At 43.1% G+C, this 27,137-nt stretch overlaps 3 protein-coding genes across 3 annotated transcripts in view; 1 reads left to right on the top strand and 2 right to left on the bottom strand.

The window, feature by feature from the left end:
- Positions 1-1,139, bottom strand: part of LOC120035715 — a 34,090-nt gene extending 32,951 nt beyond the window's left edge. Inside the window, exons 1-2 of the mRNA XM_038982281.1 lie at positions 1,101-1,139; positions 59-132 (exon numbers count right to left, since the gene is read on the bottom strand). Coding sequence (XP_038838209.1) covers positions 59-67 — 9 coding nt within the window. The 5' untranslated portion in view covers positions 68-132; positions 1,101-1,139. The remainder of the gene's footprint in view (positions 1-58; positions 133-1,100) is intronic.
- A 4,093-nt stretch (positions 1,140-5,232) lies between these two features.
- Positions 5,233-18,307, top strand: LOC120035712 (E3 ubiquitin/ISG15 ligase TRIM25-like). The gene is made up of 6 exons (XM_038982276.1): positions 5,233-5,903; positions 6,327-6,422; positions 11,969-12,202; positions 13,515-13,674; positions 13,800-13,859; positions 17,716-18,307. Exons 1-6 carry the CDS (start codon positions 5,307-5,309, stop codon positions 17,877-17,879), a joined length of 1,311 nt encoding a protein of 436 aa, XP_038838204.1. The 5' UTR covers positions 5,233-5,306; the 3' UTR covers positions 17,880-18,307.
- A 1,666-nt stretch (positions 18,308-19,973) lies between these two features.
- Positions 19,974-21,031, bottom strand: LOC120035698 (E3 ubiquitin/ISG15 ligase TRIM25-like). The gene is made up of 2 exons (XM_038982261.1): positions 20,392-21,031; positions 19,974-20,030 (listed from the first exon to the last, which is right to left on the bottom strand). Exons 1-2 carry the CDS (start codon positions 20,986-20,988, stop codon positions 19,974-19,976), a joined length of 654 nt encoding a protein of 217 aa, XP_038838189.1. The 5' UTR covers positions 20,989-21,031.
- Between the last annotated feature and the right edge of the window lie 6,106 nt (positions 21,032-27,137).

Genomic DNA, 27,137 nt, shown 5'->3' with positions numbered 1-27,137 from the left:
GGTCGTTGTCAGTAAGACATCCCAAACTGATCTGGGACCAGGCTAATAGAAGTGTAACCTCAAACATCAGGTTGGCATCACTGAGGGATTGGCCCTGGGTAGGAAGATCGCCATGTACGGCACCAGACACGTCTGAGAGAGAAAAAATGTTGTTCCTTTTAAATGATTCATTATGAGAAAAAAAATATTGTTCACTCAGGACCATTGCATATGAACATTTACATATTGATAAAGATTGTCAAACTGAACTTCCACTCAGAACCTGTTGTGGTATTCTATCACATTATATAACATACTAATTATGTAACTGGACTTCCACTCAGAACCTGTTGTGGTATTCTATCACATTATATAACATACTAATTATGTAACTGGACTTCCACTCAGAACCTGTTGTGGTATTCTATCACATTATATAACATACTAATTATGTAACTGGACTTCCACTCAGAACCTGTTGTGGTATTCTATCACATTATATAACATACTAATTATGTATCTGGACTTCCACTCAGAACCTGTTGTGGTATTCTATCACATTATATAACATACTAATTATGTAACTGGACTTCCACTCAGAACCTGTTGTGGTATTCTATCACATTATATAACATACTAATTATGTAACTGGACTTCCACTCAGAACCTGTTGTGGTATTCTATCACATTATATAACATACTAATTATGTAACTGGACTTCCACTCAGAACCTGTTGTGGTATTCTATCACATTATATAACATATTAATTATGTAACTGGACTTCCACTCAGAACCTGTTGTGGTATTCTATCACATTATATAACATACTAATTATGTAACTGGACTTCCACTCAGAACCTGTTGTGGTATTCTATCACATTATATAACATACTAATTATGTAACTGGACTTCCACTCAGAACCTGTTGTGGTATTCTATCACATTATATAACATACTAATTATGTAACTGGACTTCCACTCAGAACCTGTTGTGGTATTCTATCACATTATATAACATACTAATTATGTAACTGGATATCTACTCCAGGCATTCAAGACACAGAATATTTAAAATATCTAAAGACAATAACACTAACTATAAATGAGTCTGATAACTCACCATCTAGTAGATTCTGAAGCCATAGAGTTCCCAGAGTGACCAAGACGAGGATTCAGAGTTGAGATTTCACCACCATTTCTCTTTTCTGAACGTATAACTCTGATTGGACGATGGTTTCACTTCCTCCTGTCTTTCCTTAGCTTCTACTTCAAGTTCTGTTTTTATACCCTAAAAACCCCAGTGCGATAGCCAGTGAGTTAAAGGCTAGAATGCCATACATTCTTCAACCTAGGAAACAGGGCATCGGGGCCAGTTGGCTCATAGGTTTACAGTTACAGTTACAGTTTACACTACCGTTCTTCATTCCTGGTCCTACTGGGTGTACAGGCTCATTATTCCAGCCAGTACACACCCAACTGTTCAACTACCGTAATCACTAAGCCATTAACTGAATGTGTGTTAGTATTTGAACCAAGTCAATAACACAATAGAAAAGTCTATATACAGTGTGTGCAAATGAAGTAAGATTAGGGAGGTGAGGCAATAAATAGGCCGTAGTGGCGAAATAATTACAATTTAGCAAATAAACACTGGAGTGGTAGATGTGCAGAAGAGGAATGTGCACGTAGAGATACTGGGGTGCAAAGGAGAAGGAAGAAAAATACATATAAATAAAATAAATAACAAAATGGGGATGAGGTGGTTGGATGGGCTATTTACAGATGGGCTATGTACAGGTGCAATGATCTGTAAGCTGCTCTGATAGCTGATGCTTCAAGTTAGTGAGGGAGATATGAGTCTCCAGCTTCAGTGATTTAGTGACAGCACCACAGATTCACTGGCAGCATCAGCTGAGCTGGGTCGTCACTAGTTACCACAGCCACAAAGTGATCGCCTAATTATACAATTTCTCTTCTTAAAACGTGATTTTAAACCTAACCACACTAATAAGCGTATGCCTAACATGCTGTCTACACCGGGATGTTGATGTTGTCCATCCACACCAGACATGATCAGGACATGCAGGCTGAAATATCAAAACTCTTAACCAACTATATTAATTTGGGAACAGGTCGAAACACATGAAACGGTTCATGGATATTTAGCTCGCTAGCTTGCTGTTGCTAGCTCATTTGTCCTATTTAGCTCGCTAGCTTGCTGTTGCTAGCTCATTTGTCCTATTTAGCTCGCTAGCTTGCTGTTGCTAGCTCATTTGTCCTATTTAGCTAGCTAGATTGCTGTTGCTAACTAATTTGTCCTATTTAGCTAGCTAGCTTGCTGTTGCTAGCTCATTTGTCCTATTTAGCTAGCTAGATTGCTGTTGCTAGCTCATTTGTCCTATTTAGCTAGCTAGCTTGCTGTTGCTAGCTCATGTGTCCTATTTAGCTAGCTAGATTGATGTTGCTAGCTAGATTGCTGTTGCTAGGTCATTTGTCCTATTTAGTTAGCTAGCTTGCTGTTGCTAGGTCATTTGTCCTATTTAGCTAGCTAGATTGCTGTTGCTAGCTAATTTGTCCTATTTAGCTAGCTAGCTTGCTGTTGCTAGCTCATTTGTCCTATTTAGCTAGCTAGATTGCTGTTGCTAGCTAGATTGCTGTTGCTAGGTCATTTGTCCTATTTAGCTAGCTAGATTGCTGTTGCTAGGTCATTTTTCCTATTTAGCTCGCTAGCTTGCTATTGCTAGCTCATTTGTCCTGGGATATAAACATTGGTTTGTTATTTTACTTGAACTCAATATCCTTTTTTTTCCTGGATCTTTTGTAGAATTTTGACCCATTTTGAGTCACACAAAATCTTGTTCTCTACTCCGACAATTAACCCACAGATAAACGGGGGAAATGTAGTTTCTAGTAATCTCTTCTTCTTCTTCTGTGGACTTTATGTGTGTCAGTTGGCAACCAACTTTCAGGTGCATCACCACCACCAACTGAACTGGAGTTTGGACCTCAGTTCATCTTTCAATCACCCACGTGGGTATATGCTCCTAATAACCAATGAGGAGATGGGAGAGGCGGGACTTGCAGCGCATCAAAAAATTGAACCAAGTTCTATTTTAGCGCCTGTCTACGCAGACGCACGCCAGCAGTTTGGATGAAATGATTGAAAAATATCAAAAATCAATCAATCAAATGTATTTATAAAGCCCTTCTTACATCAGCTGATGTCACAGAGTACTGTACAGAAACCCAGCCTAAAACCCCAAACAGCAGGCAATGCAGGTGTAGAAGCACGGTGGCTAGGAAAAACTCCCTAGAAAGTAGTAGAAGCACGGTGGCTGGGAAAAACTCCCTAGAAAGTAGTAGAAGCACGGTGGCTAGGAAAAACTCCCTAGAAAGTAGTAGAAGCACGGTGGCTAGGAAAAACTCCCTAGAAAGTAGTAGAAGCACGGTGGCTAGGAAAAACTCCCTAGAAAGTAGTAGAAGCACAGTGGCTAGGAAAAACTCCCTAGAAAGTAGTAGAAGCACGGTGGCTAGGAAAAACTCCCTAGAAAGTAGTAGAAGCACGGTGGCTGGGAAAAACTCCCTAGAAAGTAGTAGAATCACGGTGGCTGGGAAAAACTCCCTAGAAAGTAGTAGAAGCACGGTGGCTGGGAAAAACTCCCTAGAAAGTAGTAGAAGCACGGTGGCTGGGAAAAACTCCCTAGAAAGTAGTAGAAGCACGGTGGCTGGGAAAAACTCCCTAGAAAGTAGTAGAAGCACGGTGGCTAGGAAAATCTCCCTAGAAAGTAGTAGAAGCACGGTGGCTAGGAAAAACTCCCTAGAAAGTAGTAGAAGCACAGTGGCTAGGAAAAACTCCCTAGAAAGTAGTAGAAGCACGGTGGCTAGGAAAAACTCCCTAGAAAGTAGTAGAAGCACGGTGGCTAGGAAAAATTCCCTAGAAAGTAGTAGGAACACGGTGGCTAGTAAAAACTCCCTAGAAAGTAGTAGAAGCACGGTGGCTGGGAAAAACTCCCGAGCAAGTAGTAGGAGCACGGTGGCTAGGAAAAACTCCCTAGAAAGTAGTAGAAGCACGGTGGCTAGGAAAAACTCCCTAGAAAGTAGTAGAAGCAGGGTGGCTGGGAAAAACTCCCTAGAAAGTAGTAGAAGCACGGTGGCTAGGAAAAACTCCCTAGAAAGTAGTAGAAGCACGGTGGCTGGGAAAAACTCCCTAGAAAGTAGAAGAAGCACGGTGGCTAGGAAAAACTCCCTAGAAAGTAGTAGAAGCACGGTGGCTGGGAAAAACTCCCTAGAAAGTAGTAGAAGCACGATGGCTAGGAAAAACTCCCTAGAAAGTAGAAGAAGCACGGTGGCTGGGAAAACTCCCTAGAAAGTAGTAGAAGCACGGTGGCTAGGAAAAACTCCCTAGAAAGTAGTAGAAGCACGGTGGCTGGGAAAAACTCCCTAGAAAGTAGTAGAAGCACGGTGGCTAGGAAAAACTCCCTAGAAAGTAGTAGAAGCACGGTGGCTGGGAAAAACTCCCTAGAAAGTAGTAGAAGCACGGTGGCTAGGAAAAACTCCCTAGAAAGTAGTAGAAGCACGGTGGCTGGGAAAAACTCCCTAGAAAGTAGTAGAAGCACGGTGGCTGGGAAAAACTCCCTAGAAAGTAGTAGAAGCACGGTGGCTAGGAAAAACTCCCTAGAAAGTAGTAGAAGCACGGTGGCTAGGAAAAACTCCCTAGAAAGTAGTAGAAGCACGGTGGCTAGGAAAAACTCCCTAGAAAGTAGTAGAAGCACGGTGGCTAGGAAAAACTCCCTAGAAAGTAGTAGAAGCACGGTGGCTTGGAAAAACTCCCTAGAAAGTAGTAGAAGCACGGTGGCTGGGAAAAACTCCCTAGAAAGGACAAAAGTCCCCCTCCACCCATTGTAGCTAATTATCTAGAACACATTGTACAGTTTTACAACCACGTATGAGTTATTATGGACGCTTATAGTTCGTATCACAGCATATCATTTTAAGACATTACAACATTCATTAAAAGCATTATAGATATGTACTTCATAGAAACTGTTACCCTTTATATATTCTAACCACTCTATTTCATTTATTCCATATTAAGGTTCCTAACCTGGTAACTCAAATATTTGTCTCCTCAACTTTGCCTGCAGTTCTCTCTCCCTCCCTTCCTCTAACCCTTCCCTCCCTCTCTCTCTCCCTCCTTCCCTCCCTCTAACCACAGCCCTCTGGCAGAACCAAGAAGTCCCTCCCCTTCACAAACTCTCTTCTGAGGAAACGAAACTGATCTGAGTCTCTGTGTCGTCTGTCTGTGTGAGAGTGAACAACCGTCCAAATGGCTCAGCAGGGAGTTCTGCTGGACCAGGACCAGTTCTGTTGTTCTGTCTGTCTGGATCTACTGAAAGAGCCGGTGGTTATTCCCTGTGGACACAGTTACTGTAGAATCTGTATTGAGGGCTACTGGGATCAGGATGTTCTGAAAGGGGTCTATAGCTGTCCTCAGTGCAGACATACCTTCACTCCAAGGCCTAATCTGAGGAAAAATAACATGTTGGCTGAGGTGGTGGAGAAACTGAGGAAGACAGGACTCCAGGCTGCTCCCCCTCCTGCTCTGTGCTATGCTGGACCTGGAGATGTGGCGTGTGATTTCTGCACTGGGACCAGAAAGCAGAAAGCCCTCATGTCCTGTCTGGTGTGTCTGGCCTCTTACTGTGAGACTCACCTCCAATCTCACTATGAATCTCCTGCTTTCAAGAAGCACAAGCTGGTCAAAGCCACCGCACAACTACAGGAGAAGATCTGCTCTCATCATGACAAACTGCTGGAGATTTACTGTCGTACCGATCAGCAGTGTATCTGTCTGCTGTGTGTGATGGATGAACATAAAGGCCATGATACAGTGTCAGCTGCAGCAGAGAGGACTGAGAAACAGGTAAGACCAGAACAACTTGTTGGTGACTGTCTGATAAACAAAGAATTAAAGATACAGTAGGAACTAAATCTGTTTGAATATGAGAGAATTCAAATGAAATGGATCCACAAATATGAACACAAACCTTGAGTATATAGATATGTTAACCCAGATTCTCCAAATGTATCACCATTTTCTAAAGTCAAACACTATTATCATTCTGAATGGCCTTTTATGAGTTCAAAGTTCAGTCTCAACCCCTTGATACATGTAGGCCTACCATAAAAACTATAATCATTCACATAGCAACATAATATCATATTGTAAAGGGACTTCCTCAGGATTGTAGACCTTCCTCTCTATGGGTCCTATGTCACATTACTATACTATTGATCTACTGCACTAATAAAGCTTGATAGCTCATTGAAGAGTGATTCTCCACAGAGGCAGCTGGGGATGAGTCAGCAGAAGGTCCAGCAGAGATTCCAGGAGAGAGAGAAGGAGCTGAAGGAGCTCCAACAGGCTGTGGAGTCTTTCAAGGTGAGTATTGTTGACCAGAGGAGACACACCATTTCACTTCTCTCCTCCAATCAGAGAGAGGGAGAGGGGTCCCTATCCAATCCCACTGACCCCACTGTTGGGAACAGGTTGTCACTGCTGAGGCAGTGAAGAAAGTAGAGGATGATGGGGGTGAAGGATCCTGAGAGGGATCCGCCCTAAATCACAGACAATAGATGTTGTGGTGGCAGCTGCAGAGAAGTATTTGGTCACACGAGATTTGACTTCAGAAGAGTTCCAGGGTGTGTTGAGTGGTGGTGTCCCGTCCTCCCAGGTCGTTGGCATGGTGCAGGAGCAGATAGGGTCAAAGTAGTGGAATGGGGTAGTGGGTTTTTAATGAGTGTAGGGTTAGTTGGCATGGTGCAGGAGCAGATAGGGTCAAAGTAGTGGAATGGGGTAGTGGGTTTTTAATGAGTGTAGGGTTAGTTGGCATGGTGCAGGAGCAGATAGGGTCAAAGTAGTGGAATGGGGTATTGGGTTTTTAATGAGTGTAGGGTTAGTTGGCATGGTGCAGGAGCAGATAGGGTCAAACTAGTGGAATGGGGTAGTGGGTTTTTAATGAGTGTAGGGTTAGTTGGCATGGTGCAGGAGCAGATAGGGTCAAAGTAGTGGAATGGGGTAGTGGCTTTTTAATGAGTGTAGAGTTAGTTGGAAGGCTGTTTTATTAGTACTGTATTATCATAATTTCCCCTTTTCCCATTTTGTATCACAAAGTATCATGGATTTATATTATAGTCCAGTTGGGGGCGGTAATGCAACATATTGGATGCCAACCACCGTTAAACTCCAAAGAAGAAGAAACGTTATATTATGTCTATGTACAGTGTTGTAACGATGTCTCTCTCTCTCTCATTCCATCACTTCGTGGTAGTTGGTTGTGTGGGTCTCTGGTTATGAATGGGGTGCTGACAGACAATCGTTGATGGATATTTATAGAGCTCTGATCAGGACAACAATTGATTACAGGTTTATAGTTTATGGAACAGCAGCAAAGACTTGTCTTCAGAAGCTGGACAGAATCCAGTATATAGCTTTAAGGATATGTATTGGTGCATTTAAATCAACATCTGTATGTGTCTTACTAGTGGAGGCAGGTGAGATGCCTTTGGATATACGGCGTAATAAATTGTCATTAGCTTATTGGGTTGAAAGGCTGTGAGGTTGAGCATCCCACTGCTACTGTTCTAGATGACTGTTGGGAATATACTAGTAGACAAGGCAGTGGTTTTGGTTGGACAGTTGTAGGTATCAATGTTATTATGGAGAATTGAGAGAATGGGTGTAGTAGTGAGATTCTGCTGGGTCCCAGCACATTCAGGTGTGGAAGGAAATTAAATTGTAGACCAGTTATCTAAAAGAGCTTTGAAACAAGATATAATTGATATTAATGTTCCACTGGGTAGAGGTGAGGCCAAATGTAAGATCAGAGACATTTTGATAGATGTGTTGCAGAAGAGATGGGACTCTGAGAACAAGGGACGGCATTTATATGTCCTCTAAAGGTCGGTGGACCAAGGATCAAAGGTCAGATTAGGAAGGAAGAGGTGGTGTTTACTCGATTGTGTTTAGGACATTGTACATTGAACTGGTCCTTACATCTGGTTGGCAGCATGTGAATGGTTTGTGTCTGGAGGGTATGGTCAATGAAATGGTGGAGCATGTGTTGTTATATTGTTGTAAGGATGTTGAAGAGGGAAAGATTGAAGTGTAGGGTCATTGAGGTTGGACGGGGTTGGGGGGGTTGGAAGGGATTTGGGGGACGGGGGAGGGTCTATTAGAAGTTACTAGGACTCTTTTTTATATTCTCAGAAGTTCTGAGTAAGGTAGGAGGATTTAGAGTGGTGTAAACCGTGATTGAACACACTCAAGCACAGTAGGTGGCGCAATGCACCTTTAACGTTGGTTTGTGGACCGCCATTATATCATAGAAGAAGAAGTTGGTCTGAGGGTTTTGTGGTTCCTGAGGAGGGCTACTATTCTTTTTTCTTTTGTTTTTCAAGTATTTTCAGAATTGATTAAAGCCAAAGCTAAAGCTACCCTAAACAATTCAATATATCAGTCAATATATTTTCTCTGTGATTTGTTGTTTTCCCGTCATCCGTTCCATCGCATCTTAACCGTGTTACCGGGCGGGCACTAGGACCCGAGGCTGCTGCTGCAGAGGCTGCTGCACCGGTAGTGACGTCAGTCCTACTTGTAGCTCATTGTGGTCAACGTCAGCTGTGGCTCGAGACTGCTAGCTAACGGTTAACGGAGAGGAAAAGACTCTGACAGGACACATTCATGTAGATAGGCTATGATGGCAATTTGTGGTAAGTTACAATAGAGAGAGAGACTTTTCACTACTATAGACTTTGGTCATAATCAAAGCTTTGTTAACCAATACGTTTTTATGTGAGGCTGCCGGTAAGTTACAGTGTAACAGACGTTGTGAGCTAGCTAACGGTAATGTTAACGGTGTCTTTTAAATTCCACATAAGTTATGTGGCGATGATATCTAGATAACGTTGTATTTAATGCAGTTTTACTATCTGTACCAGACTATAAATGACACAAATGATATCTAGTTAACGTTGTATTTAATGTAGTTTTACTATCTGTGCCAGGCTATAAATGACACAAATGATATCTAGTTAACGTTGTATTTAATGTAGTTTTACTATCTGTGCCAGGCTATAAATGACACAAATTATATCTAGTTAACGATGTATTTAATGTAGTTTTACTATCTGTGCCAGGCTATAAATGACACAGATTATATCTAGTTAACGGTGTATTTAATGTAGTTTTACTATCTGTACCAGGCTATAAATGACACAAATGATATCTAGTTAACGTTGTATTTAATGTAGTTTTACTATCTGTACCAGGCTATAAATGAGACAGATGATATCTAGTTAACGTTGTATTTAATGTAGTTTTACTATCTGTACCAGGCTATAAATGAGACAGATGATATCTAGTTAACGTTGTATTTAATGTAGTTTTACTATCTGTACCAGGCTATAAATGAGACAGATGATATCTAGATAACGTTGTATTTAATGTAGTTTTACTATCTGTGCCAGGCTATAAATGACACAGATGATATCTAGATAACGTTGTATTTAATGTAGTTTTACTATCTGTACCAGGCTATAAATGACACAGATGATATCTAGTTAACGTTGTATTTAATGTAGTTTTACTATCTGTACCAGGCTATAAATGACACAGATGATATCTAGTTAACGTTGTATTTAATGTAGTTTTACTATCTGTGCCAGGCTATAAATGACACAAATGATATCTAGTTAACGTTGTATTTAATGTAGTTTTACTATCTGTGCCAGGCTATAAATGACACAGATGATATCTAGTTAACGTTGTATTTAATGTAGTTTTACTCTCTGTGCCAGGCTATAAATGACACAAATGATATCTAGTTAACGTTGTATTTAATGTAGTTTTACTATCTGTACCAGGCTATAAATGACACAAATGATATCTAGTTAACGTTGTATTTAATGTAGTTTTACTATCTGTACCAGGCTATAAATGACACAGATATCGTAACATCAGACACATATCTTTTCATCCTCAGTTGTTTTCATTCAGTAGCCGTTGTAAAACAGTTATCAGTAGGTCATGTGTAGAAAAGGTGACAGTGTTGATCACAGCTTTCTGCTTTCCATGTAGAGGTTTTGGCATAAAACATTACATTTGATTATTTTGTCAGTAATGGCTGCAAAAATTGGAAAAAATCTTTGTTTATCTTTGTCAAACATGAGATGAACACAAACACACAGAGACAGTGTTGTGGCATGGCAAAGCTACCAGGCAACTATCAATCATGGGAACATTGGTCAGATTTTAACATCTGCCCATGCTAGTGATATTGCAGAGAGAAGGGAGTATCTGAGGAGAATTGTTGTGGTCACATCAATGTTAGGAAGACAGGGACTCTGTTTCCGTGACAATGATGAATCTAGTGGAAGCACAAATAGAGGGAACTTTCTAGAATGTATGGAGCTTTTGAAGGAGTTTGACCCTTTCTGGCAAAGGTACAAGACTCCATCAAATGCGACGTATCTCCAGAATTTAGTAGCAAATAGGAGGTTCACTTTGATGCGTCCACCACAAAATAAGCATCAACAGAGAGAAGCAGTTCTGTAATATAGGATGTAATATTTGTTTGGGATCTTACTTTTTTTATCAGATTTTATTCCTAATTATTGTTCAGTTTTTGAAGATGTAATTTAGCTCATTAGTTGTGTTTAGTTTTGCCCCATTGTGGATGATACTGTTTAAGATGGTCCATGTGTCTGAAAAGGTTGGGCAGCGTCCTCTGCTGTCATCGATCGTAGACCAGAAATAGTCAGAAGTTGCAGTTGTTTCCTACTTCCTGGTAATGCAGACATAAACACACTTGGCACCATCGAGGATGTTTACTTTCTACACCAGTTGTTATTTTCCAGTTTGGTCCTAAGAACAGGTTTTAGTGGTCAAATAAAAAGGGAGACATTTTTTGGTGCCATTTAGGGGAAATATAATTCTAAGGATCGTTCCAGTCAGAAGAGGCTCTGTGAAGGTTTGTTTCAATTCATTTGCTATGGCCTCGCTAGTGTTCCAGCTCAGACAACGTTCTTTGGCCGTTTGGACTCGTTCTATTGGCCAACCTACTAGGACTCAGGGGGCAGAGGCTGGGTCTAGCTCTGCTACGGGGCAGGCTACTGGAGGGGGTACCAGGAGGGAGGAGAGTAGAGCAGGACCAAGAGGTGTTCTGTACCTGTCTGTCCAGGAGGGAGGAGAGTAGAGCAGGACCAAGAGGTGTTCTGTACCTGTCTGTCCAGGAGGGAGGAGAGTAGAGCAGGACCAAGAGGTGTTAAGTACCTGTCTGTCCAGGAGGGAGGAGAGTAGAGCAGGACCAAGAGGTGTTCTGTACCTGTCTGTCCAGGAGGGAGGAGAGTAGAGCAGGACCAAGAGGTGTTCTGTACCTGCCTGTCCAGGAGGGGGGGGGCAAGGCCTGGTGGACCTGGAGAGCAGGGTGGCAGCGTTCTGACTCAATGAGGTGCAAAGAGGCTACTGTACCTACTGTTTCTCTCTCTCTCTCTCTCTCTCTCTGTCTCTGTCTCTGTCTCTGTCTCTGTCTCTGTCTCTGTCTCTCTCTCTGTCTCTCTCTCTGTCTCTCTCTCTGTCTCTCTCTCTCTGTCTCTCTCTCTCTGTCTCTCTCTCTCTGTCTCTCTCTCTCTGTCTCTCTCTCTCTGTCTCTCTCTCTCTGTCTCTCTGTAGGGAGATTAACCTGGAGAAGAGTCCCCTAAGCTGGTCACAAACACAAACATGTTAAAGATGATAATGCTCTGCATGCATTATTTGGTGTTCTACGTTGTACACGGAGGATATTTTTGCAGAATTCTGCATGCAGAGTCTCAATTTGGTCTCTCTCTGTCTCTCTCTCTTTCCCTCTCTCTTTCCCTCTCTCTTTCTTTCTTTCCCTCTCTCTCTCTCTCTCTGTCTCTCTCTCTCGGTCTCTCTCTCTCTCTTAACAGCGCTCTGCTCAGTCAGCAGTGGAGGACAGTGATCAGATCTTTACTGAGCTGATCCGCTCCATTGAGAGAAGGAGCTCTGAGGTGAAGGAGCTGATCAGAGCCCAAGAGAAGGCTCAAGTGAGTCAAGCTGAAGGACTCCTGGAGCAACTGAAGCAGGAGATAGCTGAGCTGAGGAAGAGAAGCACTGAGCTGGAGCAGCTCTCAGACACAGAGGATCACATCCATTTCCTCCAGGTAACTAAACTGTCTTGTTACATGTGATATGAAATTAACTTCATGTGAAACGATTCATCTACATCATTATGTTGTCCTCTCTCTCTCTCTCTCTCTCTCTCTCTCTCTGTCCGTCCATCTCTCTCTCTGTCCGTCCATCTCTCTCTCTGTCCGTCCCTCTCTCTCTCTGTCCGTCCCTCTCTCTCTCTGTCCGTCCCTCTCTCTCTCTCTCTGTCCGTCCCTCTCTCTCTCTCTCTATCCGTCCCTCTCTCTCTCTCTGTCCCTCTCTCTCTCTCTCTCTCTCTGTCCGTCCATCTCTCTCTCTCTGTCCCTCTCTCTCTCTCTCTCTCTCTGTCCGTCCATCTCTCTCTCTGTCCGTCCATCTCTCTCTCTGTCCGTCCATCTCTCTCTCTGTCCGTCCCTCTCTCTCTGTCCGTCCCTCTCTATCTCTGTCCGTCCCTCTCTATCTCTGTCCGTCCCTCTCTCTCTCTGTCCGTCCCTCTCTCTCTCTCTCTCTGTCCGTCCCTCTCTCTCTCTCTCTCTGTCCGTCCCTCTCTCTCCCTCTCCGTCCCTCTCTCTCCCTCTCCGTCCCTCTCTCTCTCTCTCTCTCTGTCCGTCCATCTCTCTCTCTGTCCGTCCCTCTCCGTCCCTCTCTCTCTCTGTCCGTCCCTATCTCTCTGTCCGTCCCTATCTCTCTGTCCGTCCCTATCTCTCTGTCCGTCCATCTCTCTCTCTGTCCGTCCCTCTCTCTCTCTCTCCGTCCCTCTCTATCTCTCTGTCCGTCCCTCTCTCTATCTCTCTGTCCGTCTCTCTCTCTATCTCTGTCCGTCCCTCTCTCTATCTCTGTCTGTCCTTCACGCTCTCTCTGTCCGTCCCTCTCTCTATCTCTGTCTGTCCTTCACGCTCTCTCTGTCTGTCCTTCACGCTCTCTCTGTCTGTCCCTCTCTCTCTCTCTCTGTCCCTCTCTCTCTCTCTGTCTGTCCCTCTCTCTCTCTGTCCGTCCCTCTCTCTCTCTCTGTCCGTCCCTCTCTCTCTCTCTGTCAGTCCCTCTCTCTCTCTGTCCCTCCCTCTCTCTCTGTCTCTCTCTCTGTCCGTCCCCCTCTCTCTGTCTGTCCGTCCCTCTCTCTTTCTCCCTCTGTCCGTCCCTCTCTCTCGCTCCCTCTGTCGCTCTCGCTCTCTCCCTCTCTATCCCTCTCTCTCTCTCTCCCTGTCTCTCTCTCTATCTATCTCTGTCCCTCTCTCTCTCTGTCTCTCTCCCCCTGTCTCCCCCTCTCTCTATGTCTCTCTCTCTCTCTCTGTGTCTCTCTCTCTCTCTCTCTCTCTCTCTCTCCAGAGTTATCAGTCTCTCTCCAGTATCAGTGTATCTTCAGACTTACCCAGCATCGTTGTCCGTCCTCTTCAGTACTTTGGAGATGTGAGTAAGACTGTGTCTGAACTGAGAGAGAAACTAGAAGACTTCCTTAAAGGAGAATGGACCAAGATCTCCACTACAGGTGTGTTGAAAACAATAAGAACATCAACTTTAGACCATTGAAAGTTCCCTACTAGTCATATACATGTGGAATATGGTCTGATGATAACATTCCCTCTCTCTGTCAATGTGTTTGTGTGTCTGTAGTGAATATAGTGGATGTTGTACTGCCTCCAGAGCCCAAGACCAGAGAACAGTTGTTACAATGTGAGTCTCTTTATTGTGAAGTAACTAACAGTCTCTTTTTACTGACACTCCTAACAATCCCTCTAGAAATATATAGCAATAGTAGATCTAATCAAAGACTGGGTATCTGACTCCTCATATTTGTCTGATTTGATCTCTGCTGTGCTCTAATCAAAGACAGGGTAGATACAGTATCTGACTTAACCTTTAACGAGTCACCAACCCGGATCCGGGATCACCCCCCACTCCCCCCCCACTGAGTAGCATAGCTAGCATAGCGTCACAAGTAAATTGTAGCATCTAAATATCATTAAATCACAAGTCCAAGACACCAGATGAAAGATACAGATCTTGTGAATAAAGCCACCATTTCAGATTTTTAAAATGTTTTACAGGGAAGACACAATATGTAAATCTATTAGCTAACCACGTTAGCATAAGACACAATTTTTTTACTCCAACAGTTTTTTCCTGCGTCAGTAGCTATCACTAATTCGACTAAATAAAAATATATATAGCCACTAACCAAGAAACAACTTCATAAGATGACAGTCTGATAACATATTTATGGTATAGCATAGTTTTTTTTTGAAAAATGTGCATTTTTCAGGTATAAATCACAGTTCTACATTGCAGCTGCAATCTGAAATAGTGCTGACGCAGCCAGAACAATTACAGAGACCAACGTCATATAACTAATTACTTATCTTAAAACATTTCAGAAAAATACACAGCGTACAGATATTGAAAGCCCAACATCTGGTGAATCCAAACAATATTTCAGATTTATTAAATGTTTTATAGCGAAAACAAAATGTAGCGCTAAATTAGCATAGCCACGCCAGCCAGAACCAGCTGGGCGCCCCCGACCAGTTCACATGCACGACAGATATATGAAATAACATCGTAAATTGGGTCTTACTATTGCTGATCTTTCATCAGAATGTTGATCAATGTGTCCTTAGTCCTGATGAGTCGTTCAATCCATTCATAATGGCAACTTTCCCTCTTCATTTAGCATATGTACTGGTCTACTGGCCAAAGTAAAAAAAAGTCACAGAACGGAACACGGCAAAACTCCCGAAAAAATTCAAATAATCTGATTAAACTATATTGAAAAAACATACATTAAGATGATATGGTCACATGTATCAAACAAACTTCGAGACGGAGATAGTTTTCATCCGTAACGGCAGCAAAACAGTAGACAATCGCACCTCCAAATAGCGCGAGTCAGAGAACCGGAAGTTGTCGGTCACGCCAAAGAAATAGGTCTTATTTCACGTCAGTACAAGGTAAACAAAAAATTTCTCCTCTGACGTCGTCTTGACACCCAGAGGAAGACGAATGAAGTGTGTTTCGGGTCATAGGTGGCGTGACCATATATAGGCAGAGCGTTGAAGCGAGCATACACATCTTGCATTCTTCTTCTTGGTCAGGGAAAGTGCTGTCAAATGACTTCTGTTTAACTCAGAGACAAAATTGAAACGGTTTTAGAAACTATAGATTGTTTTCTATCCAATGGTATTAATTATATGCATATGTAAGAGCAATAATTGAATAAGAGGCAGTTTAATCTGTAGAGGAAATTATGCTAATGCGAAAACAGCACCCCCTATAGTGGCAAGATTAACAAAGCTTTGATTCTGACCAAAGTCTATAGTAGTGAAAAGTCTCTCTCTCTATTGTAACTTACCACAAATTGCCATCATAGCCTATCTACATGAATGTGTCCTGTCAGAGTCTTTTCCTCTCCGTTAACCGTTAGCTAGCAGTCTCGAGCCACAGCTGACGTTGACCACAATGAGCTACAAGTAGGACTGACGTCACTACCGGTGCAGCAGCCTCTGCAGCAGCAGCCTCCCCCGGGTCCTAGTGCCCGCCCCGTAACACGGTTAAGATGCGATGGAACGGTTGACGGGAAAACAACAAATCACAGAGAAAATATATTGACTGATATATTGAATTGTTTAGGGTAGCTTTAGCTTTGGCTTTAATCAATTCTGAAAATACTTGAAAACCAAAATAAAAAAGAATAGTAGCCCTCCTCAGGATCCACAAAACCCTCACAGACCAACTTCTTCTTCTATGATATAATGGCGGTCCACAAACCAACGTTAAAGGGGCATGGCGCCACCTACTGTGCTGGAGTGTGTTCAATCACGGTTTACACCATTTCTAAATCCTCCTACCTAACTCAGAACTTCTGAGAAAATAAAAAAGAGTCCTACTAACTTCTAATAGACCCTCCCCCATCCCCCAAATCCCTTCCAAACCCCCCCAACGCCGTCTAACCTCAATGACCCTACACTTCAATCTTTCCCTCTCTTCAACATCCTTACAACAATATAACAACACATGCTCCACCGTTTCATTGACCATACCCTCCAGACACAAACCATTCACATGCTGCCAACCAGATGTAAGGACCAGTTCAATGTACAATGTCCTAAACACAATCGAGTAAACACCACCTCTTCCTTCCTAATCTGACCTTTGAAACTTGGTCCACCGACCATTAGAGGACATATAAAAGGCGTCCCTTGTGCTCAGATTCCCATCTCTTCTGCCACACATCTATCAAAATGGCTCTGATCTTACATTTGGCCTCCCATCTACCCAGTGGAACATTACTATCAATTATATCTTGTTTCAAAGCTCTTTTAGATAACTGGTCTACAATTTAATTTCCTTCCACACCCGAATGGACTGGGACCCACCAGAATCTCACTACTACACCCATTCTTTCAATTCTCCATAATAACATTGATACCTACAACTGTCCAACCAAAACCCCTGCCTTGTCTACTAGTATATTCCCAATAGTCATCTAGAACAGTAGCAGTGGGATGCTCAACCTCACAGCCTTTCAACCCAATAAGCTAATGACAATTTATTACACCGTATATCCAAAGGCATCTCACCTGCCTCCACTAGTAAGACACATACAGATGTTGATTTAAATGCACCAATACATATCCTTAAAGCTATATACTGGATTCTGTCCAGCTTCTGAAGACAAGTCTTTGCTGCTGTTCCATAAACTATACACCTGTAATCAATTGTTGTCCTGATCAGAGCTCTATAAATATCCATCAACGATTGTCTGTCAGTACCCCATTCATAACCAGAGACCCACCCAACCAACTACCACGAAAGTGATGGAATGAGAGAGAGAGAGAGAGACATCGTTACAACACTGTACATAGACATAATATAACGTTTCTTCTTCTTTGGAGTTTAACGGTGGTTGGCTTCCAATATGTTGCATTACCGCCCCCAACTGAACTATAATATAAATCTATTTTACTTTGTGATACAAAATGGGAAAAGGGGAAATTATGATGATACTAAGTAACACCATTCCAACTAACCCTACAATCGTTAAAAACCCACTCCCCAATTCCACTACTTTGACCCTATCTGCTCCTGCACCATGCCAACTAACCCTACACTCATTAAAAACCCACTACCCCATTCCACTACTTTGACCCTATCTGCTCCTGCACCATGCCAACGACCTGGGAGGACGGGACACCACCACTCAACACACCCTGGAACTCTTCTGATGTCAAATCTCGTATGACAAAATACTTCTCTGCAGCTGCCACCACAACATCTATTGTCTGTGATTTACATTCCATTTCTGTGGTACAGTTGATAACCATTGCTATGAACGCTAAGAAGCCAACCTTACTGAAGCATATATCACTCGTTGGCCTTTCCCTCTGTGCTGCACAGATCTACTACTCACAGGGATCCTCTCAGGATCCATCACCCTTGACCCATCCTCCTCTACTTTCTTCACTGCCTCAGCATACGACACCTTCTGCACTACTCTGACTCTAACCACCTCAACCTGCCTCTCTCTCACCAGACACTTCTGATCCCCAGCAACATGGACACCCCTACAGTCGACACACACAACTTTATCCACTGAAACTACACAATCCTCTATCCCATGACCTCCTGCACACTTCCCACATCTTGGAGTCTCCCTCCTACAAACTGCTGCAACACGACCATAAACGTTGCACCTGAAACAGCTCAGTGGATTCAAAACAAAGACTCTAACAGGATAACTGATACATCCTAACATGACTTTGTCGGGTAAAGACTCAAAACTCAAAAGGACTGACAGTGATTCCTCTGTTTTACCACGCTCACCACCGGATCTGCGTCACACCAAACGGCAGGCATCACAAACACCAAGAGTCTTCAACTTCAATTGCTCAACCTCCACACTAACGCTACCCCAGAAATCACTAATTTCAATGGTGCCCTGTTCCTAAGAGCAAAGAAACAGATCTTGACTCAAGTTGCGTGACACGGAGCGACCACTCTCTCTGGTCAGAAGAAACACAAACAAATATCACAAGTCCCAACCACCGTGAAACCACAATTAAACTATGTTTTCCAATTGAATCATAACATTTGAAATGTCTGTTCTTTTGAAAATAAATGTTGTGTAATGTTTACTGTTCATTCATGATTGTTTATTATCTACTTCACTTCTTTGGCATAGTAAATATGTTTCCCATGCCAATAAAGCCCTTTGAATTGAATAGAGAGAGAGCTCCATGTTAATGTATAGGGGACATGAGTCAGTCATGGTTACTCATGATTATGTGATGAGGTAGCCCCGCCTGCTACTTCTAAATCAGTGTCGGTCCAATAGGGAATGTCCTCTTGGTGTAACGGTCAAGATGTTGGTTTCTCCCACGGTAGACCTGGGTTCATATCCCGTCAGTTACATTAAACAGTCTATTCTCTGAAAGGGGTCCAGACAGCCTGTTCTCAACAGTGGGGTCAGTGGGATTGGTAAAAGAATGAGAAACAAAATATGAAAATATTCACATATGTACATGGCTAGTTTTCTAACAATAGTTTTTAAATCAAGTAAGCAATATCAACTCCTGGCCACTGTTGACTAAGTCATTTCCTTCCTCTCCCTCTCTCTGATTGGAGGAGAGAAGTTAAATGGTGTGTCTCCTCTGGTCAACAATACTCACCTTGAAAGACTCCACAGCCTGTTGGAGCTCCTTCAGCTCCTTCTCTCTCTCCTGGAATCTCTGCTGGACCTTCTGCTGACTCATCCCCAGCTGCCTCTGTGGAGAATCACTCTTCAATGAGCTATCAAGCTTTATTAGTCCAGTAGATCAATAGTATAGTCATGTGACATAGGACCCATAGAAGATAGGGATACAAATATTGAGGAAGTGTCTGTCTGAAATGATATCATTATGTTGTCATGTGAATGATTATAGTTTTAACAGTACACAAATCAGGGAGTTGATTGGCTGTTTGATCACTAATGATAATGATGTTTGATCACGAATGATAATGGTGTTTGATAACTAATGATAATGGTGTTTGATAACTAATGATAATGGTGTTTGATAACTAATGATAATGGTGTTTGATAACTAATGATAATGGTGTTTGATAACTAATGATAATGGTGTTTGATAACTAATGATAATGGTGTTTGATAACTAATGATAATGGTGTTTGATAACGAAGTTTGACTTGTTGGATTCTAGCTAGAAATATACTTATCCATGTTACCATACTATAACGTACTGATGACTTTACATGTATAAGGAATGTATATGTTGGGGTCAATGACGGGTGGATAGGAACTGGGTGTATGGAAAGTTACCTAGAGAGACAAGGGGAAGTGCTGAAATATTCTGTTCAAACATGTTATTGTTGAATATCAATGTTCCTAAAGAGGGAGACAAAGGGCAACTAGTTTCAGTCTCTGATAAGGCAGGCCAGCTGCAGAACTAGGGAGGAGTCAGGAATTCAACAGTCTAGTTAGTCTCTGATAAGGCAGGCCAGCTGCAGAACTAGGGAGGAGCCAGGAATTCAACAGTCTAGTTAGTCGCTGATAAGGCAGGCCAACTGCAGAACTAGGGTGGAGCCAGGAATTTAACAGTCTAGTTAGTCTCTGATAAGGCAGGCCAGCTGCAGAACTAGGGAGGAGCCAGGAATTCAACAGTCTAGTTAGTCTCTGATAAGGCAGGCCAGCTGCAGAACTAGGGAGGAGCGAGTAATTCGTCTCGAGGTCAAGCCACCACAACGACCCTCCTACTACAGTCCTATCTCACACACATACACACCCACGAAGGTTTAAGCATCAGACAGGGCCATGACTACACCAGTGAGAGGAACCAAATCAGTTCCTGCCTAGCAACAGAGATGTATTGGCTGTCTAGATGTGTAAGGAGTTGATCCCGCCTAGTAGGAAGTTATAAATATATGTTCTTGTGTAATCATACATGGTCTTTGCAGCTGTATGACCCAGTGGGTGAAAAAACTTGGTTTGAGTTTTTACTCCATCTGTTCATTACCTAACAGACTTTATAAAATGGTGATACATTTGAAGAATCTGGGTTAACATATCTATATAATCAAGGTTTGTGTTCAAATTTGTTCTGCACTGGATCAATTTCATTTGAATGATCTCATATTCAAACAGCCTTAGTTCCTACTGTATCTTTAATTCTTTGTTTATTTGACAGTAACCAACAAGTTGTTCTGGTCTTACGTGTTTCTCAGTCCTCTCTGCTGCAGCTGACACTGTATCATGGCCTTTATGTTCATCCATTGTACACTGATAACAGATACACTGCTGATCAGTACGACAGTAAACCTCCAGCAGTTTGTCATGATGAGAGCAGATCTTCTCCTGTAGTTGTGTGGTGGCTTTGACCAGCTTGTGCTTCTTCAAAGCAGGAAAATCATAGTGAGGTTGGAGGTGAGTCTCACAGTAAGAGGCCAGACATGCCAGACAGGACATGAGGGCTTTCTGCTTTCTGGTCCCAGTGCAGAAATCACACGCCACATTTCCAGGTCCAGCATAGCACAGAGCAGGAGGAGGAGCAGCCTGGAGTCCTGTCTTCCTCAGTTTCTCCACCATCTCAGCCAACATGTTATTTTTCCTCAGATTAGGCCTTGGAGTGAAGGTCTCTCTGCACTGAGGACAGCTATAGACCCCTTTCAGAACATCCTGATCCCAGCAGCCCTCAATACAGATTCTACAGTAATTGTGTCCACAGGCAGTAGTGACCGGCTCCTTCAGTAGATCCAGACAGACAGAACAACAGAACTGGTCCTGGTCCAGCAGAACTCCCTGCTGAGCCATTTGGACGGTTGTTCACTCTCACACAGACAGACGACACAGAGACTCAGATACGTTTCGTTTCCACAGAAGTTTGTTTTTGGTAGGTATGGACTTTCTGGTTCTGCCAGATAGGTGAGTTTAGAGGGAGGGAGGGAGGGAGGGGTTAGAGCAGGGGTGTCAAACTCATTCCACGGAGGGCCTAGTGTCTGCAGGTTTTTGGTTTTTCCTTTCAATAAAGCCCTAGACAACCAGGTGTGGGGAGTTCCTAACTAATTAGTGATGTTAATTCATCAATCAAGTACAAGGGAGGAGCGAAAACCCGCAGACACTCGGCCCCCCGTGGAATGAGTTTGACACCTGTGGGTTAGAGGAAGGGAGAGAGAGAGAGAACTGCATGCAACGTCGAGAAGGAGACAAATATTTTAGTTCCTAGGTTAAATTATAGTTCCTGGTTACATTTTATTTAATCCATTTTAGAAAAAGACTAATGTAACCAAATGTGGAAAAAGTCAAGGTGTCTGAATAACTTCTGAATGCCCTGTAATGCCGTCTACAGTGCCTTGTGAAAGTATTCACCCCCTTGGCATTTTTCCTATTTTGTTACCTTACAACCTGGAATTAAAATAGCTTTTTGGGGGGTTTGTATCATTTGATTTACACAACATGCCTACCATTTTGAAGATGTAAATTGTTTTTTTATTGTGAAACAAACAAGAAATAAGAGAAAAAAACAGTAAACTGGAGCGTGCATAACTATTCACCCCCCAAAGTCAATACTTTGTAGATCCACCTTTTGCTGCAATTACAGCTGCAAGTCCCTTGGGATATGTCTCTATAAGCTTGGCACATCTAGCCACTGGGATTTTTGGCCATTCTTCAAGGCAAAACTTCTCCAGCTCCAAGTTGGATGGGTTCCGCTGGTGTACAGCAATCTTTAAGTCATACCACATATTCTCAATTGGATTGAGGTCTGGGCTTTGTCTAGGCCATTCCAAGACATTTAAATGTTTCCTCTTAAACCACTCGAGTGTTGCTTTAGCAGTATGCTTTGTGTCATTGTCCTGCTGGAAGGTGAACCTCCGTCCCAGTCTCACATTTCTGGAAGACTGAAACAGGTTTCCCTCAAGAAATTTCATGTATTTAGCACCATCCATCATTCCTTCAATTCTGACCAGTTTCCCAGTCCCTCCCAATAAAAAACATCCCCACAGCATGATGCTGCCACCACCATGCTTCACTGTGGGGATGGTGTTCTCGGGGTATTTTAGAGGTGTTGGGTTTGTGCCAGACATAGCGTTTTCCTTGATGGCCAGATTGATCATGATGACCAGAGTACATTCTTCCATATGTTCGGGGAGTCTCCCACATGCCTTTTGGCAAACATCAAACGTGTTTGATTATTTTATTTTTAAGCAATGGCATTTTTCTGGCCACTCTTCCGTAAAGTCCAGCTCTGTGAAGTGTACGGCTTAAAAGTGGTCCTATGGACAGATACTCCAATCTCCGCTGTGGAGCTTTGCAGCTCCTTCAGGGTTATCTTTGTTCTCTTTGTTGCTTCTCTGATTAATGCCCTCCTTGCCTGGTCCGTGAGTTTTGGTGGGCGGCCCTCTCTTGGCAGGTTTGTTGTGGTGCCATATTCTTTCAATTTCATTATAATGGATTTAATGGTGCTCCATTGGATCTTCAAAGTTTCTGATATTTTTTCATAACCCAACCCTGGTCTGTACTTCTCCACTACTTTGTCCCTGACCTGTATGGAGAGCTCCTTGGTCTTCATTGTGCCGCTTGCTTGGTGGTGCCCATTGCTTAGTGGTCTTGCAGACTCTGGGGCCTTTCAGAACAGATGTATATATACTGAGATCATGTGATACTTAGATTGCCCACAGGTGGACTTTATTTAATTACTTATGTGACTTCTGAAGGTAATTGATTGCATCAGATCTTATTTAGGGGCTTCATAGCAAAGAGGATGAATACATATGCAACCACCACTTTTCCAGGTTTTATTTTTTAGATTTTTTTGAAACAAGTAATTTTTTTCATTTCACTTCACCAATTTGGACTATTTTGTGTATGTCCATTACTTGGAATCCAAATAAAATATATTTAAATTACAGGTTGTAAGGCAACAAAATGGGAAAAACGCCAAGGGGGGTGAATACTTTTGCCAGGCACTGTATTACAGCGCTTTGGTCCACTATGCTTTATGCCATAAATAAACTGTTAAATACCCGGGAAAGACGTGAGTCTGAATGCATATGGGGATACTAAGATTCTATGGCATTCATTGGCTGAGCTACAACCTTCTATTGCCGAGGAGACAAAAAATACACTTTGCTTGGAAAGTAATCTAATTCTGTCGCTATCAGTTGATTGAGCTATTAACTTCCTGTAAAATAGAATATGTTTAAACCCAGTCAGCTTTTAAGGAAACACTTGTGACCGTCTCTAGTTGGGTTAAGCCACGGAAGTTAAAGCTTAAATATTACTGTATTGTTCTGCCCACTCTGTCTGGGGTGGAAAGGTAGGCCCACTCTGTCTGGGGTGGAAAGGTAGGCCCACTCTGTCTGGGGTGGAAAGGTAGGCCCACTCTGTCTGGGGTGGAAAGGTAGGCCCACTCTCTCTGGGGTGGAAAGGTAGATCTACTCTGTCTGGACAGGTAGGCCTACTCTGTCTGGGGTGGAAAGGTAGGACCTGGGGTCTGGGGTGGAAAGGTAGGCCCACTCTGTCTGGGGTGGAAAGGTAGGTCTACTCTCTCTGGGGTGGACAGGTAGGCCCAGAGATTCCTTGATGCCCTTCCAGACTCCCTCTGCCTACCCAAGGACGTCAGAGGACAAAAATCAGTGAACCACCTAACTGAGGAACTCAATTTAACCTTGCGCAATACCCTAGATGCAGTTGCACCCCTAAAAACTAAAAACATTTGTCATAAGAAACTAGCTCCCTGGTATACAGAAAATACCCGAGCTCTGAAGCAAGCTTCCAGAAAATTGGAACGGAAATGGCGCCACACCAAACTGGAGTCTTCCGACTAGCTTGGGAAGACAGTACCGTGCAGTATCGAAGAGCCCTCACTGCTGCTCCATCATCCTATTTTTCCAACTTAATTGAGGAAAATAAGAACAATCCGAAATGTATTTTGGATACTGTCGCAAAGCTAACTAACTAAAAAGCAGCATTCCCCAAGAGAGGATGGCTTTCACTTCAGCAGTAATAAATTCATGAACTTCTTTGAGGAAAAGATCATGATCATTAGAAAGCAAATTACGGACTCCTCTTTAAATCTGCGTATATCTCCAAAGGTCAGTTGTCCTGAGTCTGCACAACTCTGCCAGGACCTAGAATCAAGAGAGACACTCAAGTGTTTTAGTACTATATCTCTTGACACAATGATGAAAATAATCATGGCCTCTAAACCTTCAAGCTGCATGCTGGACCCTATTACAACTAAACTACTGAAAGAGCTGCTGTCACGCCCCGGCCATAGAGAGGCTTTTATTCTCTATTTTGGTTAGGCCAGGGTGTGACTAGGGTGGGCATTCTAGTGTCTTTATTTCTATGTTTTCTATTTCTTAGTTTTTTGCCGAGTGTGGTTCCCAATCAGAGGCAGCTGTTTATCTTTGTCTCTGATTGGGGTTCACTATAAGTTGTCGTTCTCCTTTTGGTGTTTGTGGGATCTTGTTTTTTGTTACCTCTGTGAAGCCTGCAGAATGTAACGTTTGTTATTATTTTGTTGTTTTGTTTGGTGCTCTGAGTAAATAAAGAATCATGAACACGCTGCACCTTGGTCTCCTTCCGACGACAAACGTTACAGCTGCTTCCTGTGCTTGGCCCTCCTATGTTGAACATAATAAACGTCTCTCTATCCACCGGATGTGTACCAAACTCACTAAAAGTGGCAGTAATAAAGCCTCTCTTGAAAAAGCCAAACCTTGACCCAGAAAATATAAAAAACTATCGGCCTATTTCGAATCTTCCATTCCTCTCAAAGAAATTTGAAAAAAACTGTTGCACAGCAACTCACTGCCTTCCTGAAGACAAACAATATATACGAAACGCTTCAGTCTGCTTTTAGACCCCATCATAGCACTGAGACTGCACTTGTGAAGGTGGTAAATGACCTTTTAATGGCGTGTCTAAGCAAACAGCTGGAGGCAGGGCTTTCTCTTATAGAGCTCCATTTTAATGGAATGGGCTGCCTTCCCATGTGAAAGATGCAGACTCGGTCTCAACCTTTAAGTCTTTACTGAAGACTCATCTCTTCAGTGGGTCATATTATTGAGTGTAGTCTGGCCCAGGAGTGTGACGGTGAACTGAAAGGCTCTGGAGCAACAAACCGCCCTTGCTGTCTCTGCCTGGCCGGTTCCCCTCTCTCCACTGGGATTATCTTTCTCTAACCCTATTACAGGGGCTGAGTTACGGGCTTACTGGTGCTTTTCCATGCCGTCCCTAGGAGGGGTGCGTCACTTGAGTGGGTTGAGTCACTGACGTGGTCTTCCTGTCCGGGTTGATGCCCCCCCTTGGGTTGTGACGTGGCGGAGATCTTTGTGGGCTATACTCGGCCTTGTCTCAGGATGGTAAGTTGGTGGTTGACGATATCACAATAGTGGTGTGGGGCTGTGCTTTGGCAATGTGGGTGGGGTTATATCCTGCCTGTTTGGCCCTGTCCGGGGGTATCATCGGATGGGGCCACAGTGTCTCCTGACCCCTCCTGTCTCAGCCTCCAGTATTTATGCTGCAGTAGTTTATGTGTCGGGGGGCTAGGGTCAGTTTGTTATATCTGGAGTACTTCTCCTGTCTTATCCGGTGTCATTTGTGAATTTAAGTATGCTCTCTCTAATTCTCTCTTTCTCTCCTTCTTTCTTTCTCTCTCTCGGAGGACCTGAGCCCTAGAACCATGCCTCAGGACTACCTGGCATGATGACTCCTTGCTGTCCCCAGTCCACCTGGCCGTGCTGCTGCTCCAGTATCAACTGTTCTGCCTGCGGCTGTGGAACCCTGACCTGTTCACCGTGCTACCTGTCCCAGACCTGCTGTTTTCAACTCTCTAGAGACAGCAGGAGCGGTAGAGATACTCTTAATGATCGGCTATGAAAAGCCAACTGACATTTACTCCTGAGGTGCTGACTTGTTACACCCTCAACAACTACTGTGATTATTATTATTTGACCATGCTGGTCATTTATGAACATCTTGGCCATGTTCTGTTATAATCTCTACCCGGCACAGCCAGAAGAGGACTGGCCACCCCTCATAGCCTGGTTCCTCTCTAGGTTTCTTCCTAGGTTTTGGCCTTTCTAGGGAGTTTTTCCTAGCCACCGTGCTTCTACACCTGCATTGCATGCTGTTTGGGGTTTTAGGCTGGGTTTCTATACAGCACTTTGAGATATCAGCTGATGTAAGATGGGCTTTATAAATACATTTGATTTGATTTGATATCTTCTTCCTCCCATCCTTACTGGGATTTACATTTAGCAGATGCTCTTATCCAGAGACTTACAGGAGCAATTAGGGTTAAGTTCCTTGCTCAAGGGCACACCGGCAGATGTTTCACCTTGTGGGCTGATTTATAGTAGAGGTTAGGTTAGTCAGAAAAATCATTGATGTGACTGAGGGGGAGTAGAGATTATTTACCTGAAATATTTCCCCTGAGGGCCAAGAAGGTATGTAACACAGATAAGAGGAGAGATGTCTTCCACTGTTCTGTTCTCACCACAACCTGCTGTTCCACATTCTCACACACATTCCTCACTGCTGCAGACCTTAGCCTGAGTCCCAGTCTATTTGTTTCATCATGCCAACTCCTTGTCACTCATGGTGATGCCAAATGTTTGGCTTGACAACGACAGCAATAGAGTTGGCAAGAACACAAATCTATGACCAGGCTACAGACACCTAGGATTATTCCTGTAGTCAACTCACACTGCACCACAAACACACACACTAACCCACTACCTGTATGTCTCCTCTGTCTAGGATCAGTAACCTACACTAACACACTACCTGTATTCTCCTCTGTCTAGGATCAGTAACCCACTACCTGTATGTCCCCTCTGTCTAGGATCAGTAACACACACTAACCCACTACCTGTATGTCTCCTCTGTCTAGGATCAGTAACACACACTAACCCACTACCTGTATGTCTCCTCTGTCTAGGATCAGTAACCCA

Source organism: Salvelinus namaycush, unplaced genomic scaffold (genome assembly GCF_016432855.1).
Source record: "Salvelinus namaycush isolate Seneca unplaced genomic scaffold, SaNama_1.0 Scaffold11, whole genome shotgun sequence".
NCBI lineage: Eukaryota > Metazoa > Chordata > Actinopteri > Salmoniformes > Salmonidae > Salvelinus > Salvelinus namaycush.
The sequence above is the reverse complement of the archived record's forward strand: the minus strand, read 5'-3'. Positions and strand labels throughout refer to the sequence as shown.